Genomic DNA, 12,623 nt, shown 5'->3' on the forward strand with positions numbered 1-12,623 from the left:
AAAGCCCAGGGTCCTGGTAAAAAGGGAAAGACATGACTCCAATTCACGTGTATCATTCCAGGACTTTATTCTGCTTTATCATTCCAGGACTTTATTATCCAGGACTTCTACTCCTTCATTTTGGCAGCTTAAATTTCCTGAAATTTTCAAATATGTTATAACCATCTTCTCTTGAACAGGATAGGTCTGGAATCTCTCTTGTGCTTTATGGTATCAAAGCTTCTGCTTGCCAGGATGGAGGTATTACTTCCTCTAGAGATTAGGTACCTCTTGTCAAATGTAAGAATGATACACAACCACTAGAAAAACAAAGTGGCAATATACCAACCCTTCCTGAACTTCCATAAATTTTCCTGATGAAAGTTCCATGGTACTCAAAATTGTTACCTACCACCCCTTTGAACCTATTCCCTACAGATTAGGCCACCATCTTCTTTAAGCACCCAAATGAAAATATGGCTCAGATCTCTGGGCCCTGATAAGCCAATGTGCTTGAAAAATTGTGCTGGAAAAATAAGACTTTTGTACATGCCTGTAAAGTATCTTCACCAGCACATGGAAAGACTGGGCAAACAACAGCTTGGCAACTAGCCACTGATATCTCTTTTTCCTTCCTTAAGTGGCTAGGGAAGGCCTGATTATCAGTACATAAATATTTGTGTATATGAAGGTGGAGAGAGATTATCAAGAGTATCAGATAGTAAATCAGACTTACAGATTCTGGTTCAAAATTTGCCAATAACTCATTCAGTGGCTTTCTGGAGGGGGGAAGGCAGGGTAATTTGGGGTTAAGTAACTTGCCCAGGGTCATGTGGCTAGTAAGTGTTAAGTGTCTAAGGCCAAATTTGAACTCAGGTCCTCCTCACTCCAGGGCTGGTGCTCTACTCACTGTGCCACCTAGCCACCCCTCATTCAGTGACTTTTAGCAAGATAATTTAAGGTCTTAGGATCTTGGTTTCCCCATTTGCAAAATGAGGAATCACAGAACTAGAGTCATCTAGACCAATCTCTACTCAAAGAACAAATCCTATTTATATTATCCCTGACAAGTGGTAATCCAGCCTCCATTTATACACCTACAGCAACAAATGGACTCATTCTTCCTCAAGGCATCTTATTCTAGTTTTAGACAGTTACAACTGTTAATAAATTTTTCCTTATGTTTAGCTGAAATCTACTTTTCTATAATTTTGATTCATTGGTCTTAGTTCTGTCCTTCAGGGTAAAGCAGAACAAGTCTGATCCCTCCTCCACATGACAACCTTTAAAATCCTAGAAGATAGTTCTTCTTCTTCCCTTTTACTCTCTCCTTATCGTCTCCATATTAGACATCTCCAGCTCTCTCAGCAGATCCTTGCATGCTCTGGTTTCAGGTACCCTCATCATTCAGGTTATTTTCCTCCCCTGCATATATCTATGTCCCTTCTAAAATATGGTGCCCAGGACTGGATGCCACACTGAAGACCGGTCTAACGTGAGAAGAATGTGCTCTGGAGACAAGGCTTCTGTTACCCTAAAACTGCACTAAGTTTCTTATTTACTACATGGCAATGCTGACCTATGCTGAGTGTGTGGCTCACAAATTCCTAGGTTTTTCTTCCCCACATGAATCAGGCAATTAAGTGATACAGTGGAAGGAGTGCTAGATTTAGAGGCACAAAGCCCTAAATTTGGGTCCTACCTCAGGTACTTACTAGCTATGTGACTGGTCATATCCCCCAAACCTTTTTATGTTTCTATTTTCTCTTCTGTAAAATGAGTGGCTAGACTTGATGATCTCTAAAGTCTCTTCCTGTCCTAAGTCTATAATTCTAGGACTCTGTAGCCAAATCTCCCTTATCTTATACAAGATTTTGAATTTAGCTCTATGAAAGTTCATCTTATTAGCTAATCATTCAGTCATACCAAAGCACCATGGTATAGTAGAAAAGGCAGGAGGATCAGAGACTGAAGATCTAGGTTCAAGTTCCAAACCCATCACATGGTAGACACGACACAAGGCAAGTCATTTAACCTCCTTGACACTCAGATTACTTATCAGTTAAAAATAGGGCAGTGATCATTCATTGTATTACACAGAAAGGGTTGTTATGAGGAAAGCATACCAAATTTATGAAATCTATTAAAAGTTACTTGGATCATATTTCTATCATCCAAGCTATAAGCTCTCCCTCCCAGTTTCAAGGTATGCATAAATTCAACAAGCTAGCTATGCCTTCACTGAAGTCACGGATAAAAATGTCCAACAGAACAGGGCCAAGCACGGTCAGACCCCTGCCACAGGACTCGATGCTTACCTCTCCACAATGGTATCCAGCAGCATTCTCTGGGGCTGGTTAGTCACAACCAGGTCCCTAACTGTAGTTCACATCTCTTCATCATGTCCACAAGGATATCATAAGAGATTCAGCTAAATATGTTGATGAAATCCATGGCACTCCTTTAATCTACTAGCCTAGCAAACATAGAAGGGACTGGACTAGAAAATCTCTGGTTAAAAGGTCACTCGAACTTTAGGCTATATTGCTGACATATCTCTAAATAGGTAAGAACAGTTTATATATCTATTGATAATATATTTTCTTTGTGTCACACAAGTATTTGTACCTTTGTTTAAACATTTTGTGCCATTATTAAAATGCAAGCACCATTAAATGCCAACATATTTTTACATATCTTATATTTCAAAGTGAGGATCAGGGTTCTTCAGCACTTTGGTGTACTGACCCCTACAGAAGGCAAAGACACTTACTTACACTCACTATTCGTTATCCTTTCCAACAGAAGCAGAAAAAAAGCACTTCAATTCATGAACTTCCCCGTTATACTTCCCTGCTGTGGACATTAACATCTATGGACTTAGTGTAGGTTACAGATAATGTCTAAAATGTGCTAATATTTGACATTACTCTGAATGGTCACATAATTGTTGACTGACAACATTAATTCTAATCTTTGAGTGTAACTATCAAGTAATGAGATCAAATTCATAACATACATAACAACATTATGTATAGCTGCAGATTCGTGCATAGATATCTTTAGGTCAAAACTTACTCTTCAAAGTACTTTTCTGTGACATGTTTCCCAACTTTATATTATTCTATTCCTGTGATCAGAAGTTTAAGAGCTTCATGTCACAAGTTTCCCAAGTAAAACCAAATGAACAAACTGGCCATTTAAAAATGCTTTGTAAATATAAAATAATCTGTGATACTATATGAAGGGAAATCTCCCTAATATTTAGTCTAATTGAAGCACATCCTTGGATAAGATAGTTGGAAACCATGGTACTATTTGGTTAACAAGGTTCTTCCCCTTTATCAACCAACAGAAGGCATCCTTGCATCTCAGGCCATCCAATAGGCCACATGGCTCCCCATCAGGAATTCCCCTGGGAAAATGCCTGTGGAATCCTGATTAAAAGAGCTATTTTTCTACTCACACATCCATGCAGCCTTTTGAACAGTCACATGAGTTACTAAACACGCCAGAGAAATTGTTGAGGTAGTAGGCACATGGCCATGTCCGCCTCCGGTACTTGAAGTGTGGCAGTCTTCTGTTGTCGATTTCGTTACAGAAGGTAACAGGCACAGATTCGGTTCCGTGGCTAATATCAGAGTCAGAAACAAGAACTTCTTTCCTCAGTATGTTCCTGTTCAACTGCACATAGGTATTGAAAGAAAAATGATGCAAAAATAAAAAGCTACACTCTGTCTCAAGCAGGTATCGATGTACCTCCTTAAAGTTCCTCAAACTCCTTCCGCAAGGGGTTTTATAATTCACGTGGAACGCAGCACAATTAGAGTTCGTCTTTGCATGTCGCCTTTGGAAACTACTCAAGATGGGGATCATGAGTGGGTTTTCCACTCTGGAGGTGAGAGGTATGTTCAATAGACATGTATCACAGCAGATATGATTCTGATAAGACAGACGCACAGATATTATTTTCTCTTCATAATCTGAAACTTCATTTTCCAAAGTTAGAACTGCTATATCCTCTACGGTTCTGTTAAAAATAACATTAGAATGATTAGTGACACAAATTTGTAGGGATATACCTTTAAAAAGAAAACATACATCACAGTAGTAGCTGGTGTCCTATCATGCTCTGCCACTGTCACCACAAACCTATGGCAGAACCTGAAATAACGTTTTGTTGCATTCTGGTCTCATATAGTTGTTCCTAACTTCAGATTCTAAATCTCCAGCAGTCCAGAGCCATACCTCGAACTTCTGAGTTCATGACTATGCAATAGGTTTATTACAGCCACTCACCAAATTCCCACCTGAGGCAATGTCTATAAGCTCACAGAATACTGATTCAGTGAAAAGCAATCAGACTAGCTATTTTTCATTACTATTCCAGTTGATTAGGTTTTTCCATTTTCTCTTCAGTTATTATTACTATTACTAATAGCCGATATTTAATAGCATGTTAAGGTTTTGAAAAGAATTTCACATCAATTATTCCTTGTAACAGTCCTGTGAGGATGTTACTATTATTATCACCCCCATTTTACAGATGAGAAAGCTGAGCCTTAGCGAGGTTAAGTGGTTCACTAAGGATCATAGAGTTAGTCTGAGGCAAAATTCAAACCTAGGCCTTCCTGATTCTAAGCCCACTATAATCTACTACACCACCTTGTCTATCTATTGTTTGAATACTGAAGATGGTGAAAAAGCAGTAAGAAAGGAGTGAACACAATAGTTCCAAATAAGGAAAGGGACTGGAGCTTAAAGCTTTGTATTATCATAAAATCCTACAGCTTTTCTTATCTTATGCTTTTAGTTCTGTCTCCATTATAAGAGACCTAATATTTTAATTCTGCAAACATTACAGACTAGGGATTTCTGGGAAAATGGCAGACTAGATCTAGACAGGGGAACCACCTCACTTCTTCCTGCCTCTACCCTCTAGAACACTAAACAGACAAACAGAGAGGTACACTGACAGAAACATGGACACAAGATGCCCAGGCACCAGAGTGAAGACACTCAAATAAAGCCAGAACTAATGATGAAGACTCCAAAATGGAGTAGCAGCTGTTTCTTCTGCTAGTATCTACTCTCAGCAGTGCTTCTCCAGGAAGGAATGCATCAGACTGGAAGAGCACAAAGACAGCCAGAGCGGCTGCTGTTTGCTCTTTGAGGAGCCATGGCAAGACAAGGGCATGTGACCTGCCTCTGCAGCTGCTGCTCCCATGGCAGGCCCTCCACCAGCAAACGCTCTAAGGCCTAGCAGGAGAGAGGGATCTTTGTGGCATGTGACACGGTCCAGCCCACTCTGCCCCTAGAGACTCCTTCCTCATGGCTCTTCTCCCATCTCCACAACCACTCCTCAGTCTCCGCTGATGATTCTTCATCTGTGTCACCCACACTAAATGGGACCCTTTCTGTTCTTGCTCTGTCCTATCTTACTTGCAGACCTCATCAGCTCCCAGGAGTTAAAAGATCATCTTCATGCACAGGATTCCAAGATCTACACATCCAATCCCAGTCTCTCTGCTCAGCTGTAGTCACACATTTCTAAAGGCCTCTTGGACATCTTAAACTATACACATCTCAACTCAATGTATCCAAAATAGAACTCATTATCTTGTCCCCAAAACCTGTTTACTTGTGATCTCTGCTCTTAGTATGGAGGGCAGCCCTGTTTTTTTCTGTCAGTGTTATCCTTACATTCTCTCTCCTTTCCCTCTCATATACCTTCCCTTCTCCCTACTCATATGACCACTTTAGTTCAGGCCCTCATCCCCTTTCACCAAAACTACCATCAGCCCGCTGACTGGGCTCTCTGCCTCAATGGGACGCCAATCCCCCCTCGGCTCATGTGCCAAAACGCACGTCTAACCACATCATTCTCCTGCACCATGGGAGCCACAGTAGCTCTAGAAGCCTCCTGGGTCAAACAGCAACTACTCTGTTTGGCCTTAACACAACAGTTGATGTTTCAAACCTAGTTTCTTTGGCCTCTTTCCTCATGTCATTATCTGTCTCCCTATATTTTTTAAATGGTATTATCTTAGGTTTTCATTTGTTTTCCAAGAGTTCACACTCTTATGTTCATACACAGTCTTAACATTTCTGAAGTGCAGCTTCTTATGTCTGGAATCAAAGTGAATTTAGAATATAGGCCAGACATTGGTTCTGCAAAAAGCTACTCCCTTTCATAAGTGGGAAAGTGAGTTCTCATTTAATTGAGGGTTAAAGCAAAGGTACACAGAGCTAGAGCTTAAAAAGACAACAGAAGGAATTCAGTTCAACATTCTCACTCTACAGAAGGACAAAATGAGGCCCAGAGGGGTTAAGTCACTTGCCTGTCATCATAAAAATTGGAAACATCAGAGGTGAGAATGATCTCAGGTTCTCTGACTCCCCAAGTCAGTGGTCTGTCATGTCAAGAAAAGAGGAAAAAACAGAAACAAAATGACAAAAAAACAAGGTAAGATAATGAATTCAAATAAGATTCTAGATATTTGTACAAATGCTCTGCAACATAAAAGACCAAGAAACAAAACTAATAAAAACAACAACACTTACACAGTGCTTTAAAGTATTCAAAGAGTTTTCTAAATATTAGTCTTATTTGATCCTCACAATAATCCTGGAAGGTACCTACCTTCCTACTACTTACTATTTCCCCCATTTTACAGATGGGGAAACCGAGGCAGGTAGTGGTTAAGTGACTTGCCCAGGGTCACACAGCTAGTAAGTGTACAAGGCTGGATTTGAACTCAGACCCTCCTGACTCCAGGCCCAGCACTATTCACAGAGTCACTGAGCTGGCAGAAATACAGAACCACCGGATGGATCTGTATCAAAAATGATAGAATACCAGAAAATAAAACAAACTGGATAGTAAGGGGGTTTCTAAATCAGAAAACAAAACAACAATCCCCTACCCCCCCCAAGTATCACATTATAAATGAAAGAACTCAGAAGACTACAGCATGGAGAAATTCAAAATTCAAGTCTTCAAACATGTAACTGTCATAATTGAAAATTCTAAATGTGAATAATGAATTCTTAGAGTCAATAAAGAAAAAATAGAAAGTATCAAAGAGCAAATAAGAATTTTCCTTTTTTAAAATTTTTATCTCCAGTGGAGAGAGCTGAGTGATCAAAGGGTAAAACACAGTGTAGATAAGCTAATATTGCTTTTTGTTATGGCCACACACTTTAATCCTTATTTACTAAAAGCATATAGTCATATAAACATTATCTCCACTTCTGAAACAATAGCGTTGGATTAGTAGCATCATCTTTGTGAGATGGCTTAAAATATTTAAGTACATGGGGGAAAAATTGGAAAATAGCCTCAAGAGGCTGAAATCTTATTTCCCTTTGAAGAACTTCCTACCCCGTGTTGTACCTGTGGGGTGACGCCAAGTCTTTGTTTTAATCTCACTTTGTTCTTTCTTAGTCCGGACAATATTTACAATTTGGGTCTCTTAAAGCCACTTGGGCCGTGCTGGTTTACCGCATGATACATCTGGAGTTTCCTGCTTCCTACAATGGTAGGCTAAGCTCTTTCCCACCATTTTCTTCTACTACTATACACTCGGCCCTCCACACTCAACTCTCTGAAGCTTTGCATGACTGGTTCTCTGTTCTGGCTCGGGTTTGGTCACTTGCTAGGCGACCTGTATACCTAGGGTGGTGGGTAAATAACGAACGGGGTGCTTCATTTCCTTTTTCATCTTGCCCGGATACACGACTTACAAAAGTTTCAAAAGTAGTTTCTCTGGCATCTCTTCCAGTGTCATTATTTGTCCCTCTTCAATTGGTATTTTCTTAGGGTTTGATTTGTTCTCCATGAGGGTGAGGGAATGGGGTATCAACACTGCTGAAATACAGCTTTTCAGCTCAAGGGTCAAAGGATGACTTTCAAGTGAACAGCAGGGAAAGAAGAAATTCTGATTGCCTTAGTTTCCAAACAGGTATTATCTCAAAGCTACCCACTTCCTGAACAGTTCTGAGTTAAAAATTACTCCAGTTTAAGTATCTTAACATTTGGGTGGAAGTGAAATTTACTCATTAGGAAATCAGGATGTCCAAAGACTTATACTAGCAGTTGTCTACCCAGCTAAGCCTAACTGATGTTGTCTTTCAAATCAAAAGGGAACAATAGAGAATACTGGGAAAGAAGGCAGAAAAACATGAAAACTCCACTAAAAATTATAATTTCAGTTATGCCACTGACATATACTATTATTCTATAATGTAAGCTCTTTCCAAAGTTTCTTCTCCTTTAGGGTTCACTCTAGATTATGTTACTACCTATTGTACCCGACCCTCCCCATTCTCCAGCCTTTCTCAAACTCAGTAGTCTTCTTGTCCACCCTACCCCTTACACTCACATGGGGAGATGGCGGGGGGAGAAGATGCAGAGCATCATGGAATATTAAATATTGGTGTTCCAATTCAGTGACTTCCTTAACTACCATCATCTACACCTTCCCTGTGTCCCAGCTATAAATGGCAACAGGTACATTCTTGATCTTATGACTCTGAAAGTCTTCTACTGACCATAATCTCCGGTCCTTCCACCTCCGTCTTTCTCTTCCTAAACCTATCTGTCTTCCCTGAAGCCTCTACTCACTCCACCTTCCTTACTCATTTGGGTCTTATAATTCTTTACACTGTTCTCTACCCTCAAATACCTTGCCCCCTTCTCTTACTGTTGTTCATCCTATTCTTAGCCCTGATATTAATCCCTATCACCTGTTCTTTCTATTTCTACCATTCTGTGCTACTGCAAATGACTGGAGTAGATCACACAAGTGTGCTGACTAGGGTTACTATACATTTATGTTATATAATGTCAACTGGATTTCTAGAGAGAGAAATCTGAGACCATCCATTACAACCCTTTTTATTAAGTCTATGACCACTCAACATCAGCCCCATTCTCCCCTTTGCTCTAACTTCTATGAGGAAGTGGTTTTGTTGTTGTTGTTTTTTTGCCAAGGTCAAGCTGTCTACTTGTGCCTTTGAAACCAACCTCTGTCTTCCCTGCTAACTTGACCCTATGATAATCCCTTCTCTCTAATCTTCAGTATCTCTTTATCCACTGGGTCCCTTCTTGCTCCCTACAAAAATCTTCCAAATCCTTGAAAAGACCCAGCTTGATTTGGTCATTCCTCCGAGAAACATGCTATAATTCTCCTTCCCTTTACTGCCAAAATTCTAGAAAGAGCTTCCTACAATCATTGCCTTCATTTTCTCCGCTCCCATTCACTTCTCAATCCCTTCCAATCTGGCTCCCAACCCAGAATTTCACAGAACAAATTCTGTTAATAAAAGGATTTGTTCTGTAAAACTTGGACTCCGTCAAAGGGCTGCACTTAAGGACCTAGAGGGTCATATGTGGTCTCAAGGCCACAGGTTCCCCACTTCTACTCTAGGTTATTAGGCTCCTCACCTCTCCCCCAAATTTACTTTGTATATATTTTGTATTCACACATCTGTGTGCACTTCTATCTCCTCAGTAGAATATAACCTCCTCGAGGGGAAGCACTGTTTTGTTTGTTGCCTTTGGTATCTCTAGCACCTCTCACCATGTCTGTTGCCTAACTGAGGCCTGCTGAGTGGAGTTTAATCCGTGCCTCCTGATCTGTAAAATCTACCTAACATTACTGATACGGAGTATGTTGCGTTTAATACTCTATTTAGGGTTAGACAGGGCTTTTTGGGGGGGTGGGGGAAAACTAAAGGAAGGAGATGGAGATAAGTGGAAAGGAAAAGTGAGAATATTTTTCCTCCATATGCTTCAGTACAAGTAATAAGGAAATAAACAATTATCTGCTGAATTCTCTGCTCTTGTTTCCCAGCCTCCCTAAATAAGGGAGGTGAATAGGGGGTAGTCACATGAGGCAGGCAGGCACTGATTTTTCCCACCACAGGCAGTTATTATGCAAAAAGGTGATCTTGCTGTATATGAATCATGAGGGAACATGATCATTTCTCCTTTGCATTAAATCTGAATGAACTAAACACTACAATCCCAAAACATCAGCTACTACTTTAACATATATGGTTGTATCATGTGACAAAAGTATTTCCTCCAGGGGAAAAAAAAAAAGGGCAGATCTGGAAACTTTATTCACAGTGTATACTGATACAACTTGTAACAAAATGTTACCTTGGTTCATTGTTTTACTTTGGTGATAATACATGTGAAAAGGACCTTCTCAGAGAACTGGGGACTGGCAAAATAAGTAGTCTTGTCGGTAGTCATCAATACCCTATGTCCCACCAATACAGCAGAAGTTCAATTAAAAGAACCAGTTTTTAGTCCTGTTTGTAAAATTTAAAATTTTTTTGTTTTCTGATATATCTTTTTCTACTCTAATTTTCAAGATTATTCATTTGTACTAATTTATTTAGTCACATATTCAGTTCATTAAAGCTTTCTTTTCCTCTTGTTAATGCATGTTCTCAGAAACAATTTTTCCTCTGAAAATTCTTTTAGCTTCAAAAAAATTATGGTATGCTGTCTCATCATTATCACTTTCTATAGTCAGTTTCTGATTTCAACTTACCAACTACTCAGATGTCACTACTGTCTCCATTTATCTTTTTCTTGTTAAAGGACATGTTTAGTATTTCTACATTTTTACATTTATATTTTCTCTATAGTACATGGTCTATTTTTTGCTTTGTTTCTAAACTTTTTAAAATTATTTTTTCTCAATCATATGTAAAAACAATTCTTAACATTGTTTTTTTGGAAATTTGAATTCCAAATCTTCTCCTTTCACCCTACCCCGTCCTTGAGAAGGTGAGCAATTTGATATAGACTATATATGAGCAGTCATTCAAAACATATTTCCATATTAGCCATGTTGCACAAGAAAAAAAAAAGCTAAAATACAAATAATATAAAACAAATAAAATACAAAAAGTATGCTTTGATCTGCATTCAGCATCCATCAGTTCTTTCTCTGGAGATGGATAGCATTTTTCATCATAAATCTTTCGTACCTGTCTTGTATCACTGTACTGTTGAAAACAGCTAAGTTATTCACAGTTGTTCATAGTACGATATTACTATTACTATACAATGTTCTACTTCTGCTCACTTCACTTTGCTTCATTTCATATATGTCTTCCCAGGGTTTCCTGAAAGCATCCTGATCATCATTTCTTATGGCATCATAATATTCTATCACAACCACAGCACAATTTGTTCAGTTATTCCCCAACTGATGGGCATTCCCTCAATTTCCAATTCTCTGCCACCACAAAAAAAGTTCCTAGAATTATTTTTGTACATATAGGTCCTTTTTCTTTGATCTCTTTGGGATACCAACCTACAAGTGGTATTGTTGGGTCAAAAGGTATGCATAGCTTTATAACCCTTTGAGCACAGTCCCAAATTGCTCTCCAGAATGGTTGGATCAGTTCACAGCTCCACCAACAACAGTGCATTAGTTTCCCAGTTTTCCCACATGCCCTCCAGTATTTGTCATTTTCCTTTTCTATCATATTAATCAAACTGACAATTGTGAGGTAGTACCTCAGAGATGTTTTAATTTGCATTTCTCTAATTAAGAGTGATTTAAAGCATTTTTTATATAAAAATAGCTTTGATTTCTTCTGAAAACTGCCTGTTCAAAAACTTTGACATAGTTCATTTTTTCCTAAAGGCAATGTGTGATACTGAGTTTTATGCTATGTTTTTCAACATTCCCATTCAGAAGATGCTATAATCTTTCAGTTAAGTTGTTTTAATATTTTCCTCTTTGTTTGTTAAATTTGTCCAACTCTGAGACATGAACACTATAGTCTCAGAATTAATGTGTTATTATCTGGGGCCTTTTTAAAATTCAGTTAACTCTTCTTTTATGAATTAAGAAGCTATGCCATTTGACAAACATATTTAGTATTAACATTCATTCAATTCTACTAGTTTCTTCAAGGATAAATTAAATTCAATTAGATTCAGTAAGAATTTGCTGCATGCCTATCATTGGCCTAAGAGTTTGGAAATACCTGGGGTTTAATCAAAAAGCTTTTTGATCTTAACCACTATGTCTTGTTTTTAACATGAGTATAAATAGGGGTATCAAATTCTTTTTTTTTTGTTTGTTTGTTCATAGACACAGATGTTTTATTTTTTTTTTATATATATATATATATATATACACATATATTTGAATATTTGATTTTAAAACTTTCAATTCCAGATTCATTCCCTTCCCCCCCTGCCACCCACCCCCACTGGGGAGACAAGCAGTTCCGTATAGGTTGTACATGTTTGGCTAATGCAAAACAATAACATAGTAGATGTATTGTAGAAGACTGACTATATTTCCCTCCCTCCTATCTCACATCCCACTTGTTCTATTCTCTACTTTGATCCTGTCCCTTTTCAAAAGTGGGTGCTTCCAACTTCCCTCCCCCCCAGCCTGCCCTCCCTTCCATCATCCCCCCTCACATCCCCTTCCCCCCCTATTCTCCTGGAGGGTGAGATCCCCTATTTAGTGTGTATTTCCCTCCTTCCTCAAGCCAGATTCAATAGGAATAAGGTTGACCCATTCCCTTTTGCCTTCCTATTCTTCCCCTCCATTGTAACCATTTTCCCTTGCCTCTTCTGTATGAAATAGTTGCCCCAC

The 12,623-nt window shown here is 38.9% G+C and overlaps 1 protein-coding gene across 5 annotated transcripts in view; it reads right to left on the minus strand.

Annotated features, from left to right (window-relative positions):
- Positions 1-12,623, minus strand: part of SETDB2 (SET domain bifurcated histone lysine methyltransferase 2) — a 67,772-nt gene that overhangs the window by 15,504 nt on the left and 39,645 nt on the right. For 4 of the 5 annotated variants that reach the window (XM_069063642.1, XM_069063646.1, XM_069063644.1 and 1 more), the window contains 2 exons: positions 6,321-6,392; positions 3,446-4,009 (listed from right to left, as the gene is read on the minus strand). In XM_069063642.1, the coding sequence (XP_068919743.1) occupies positions 3,446-4,009; positions 6,321-6,392 (636 nt within the window). The remainder of the gene's footprint in view (positions 1-3,445; positions 4,010-6,320; positions 6,393-12,623) is intronic. The other variant, XM_069063645.1, reaches the window with a different exon arrangement.

Source organism: Petaurus breviceps, unplaced genomic scaffold (genome assembly GCF_028583685.1).
Source record: "Petaurus breviceps papuanus isolate PSGF00001 unplaced genomic scaffold, PetGlider_PUasm1.0 90594, whole genome shotgun sequence".
NCBI classification, from domain to species: domain Eukaryota; kingdom Metazoa; phylum Chordata; class Mammalia; order Diprotodontia; family Petauridae; genus Petaurus; species Petaurus breviceps.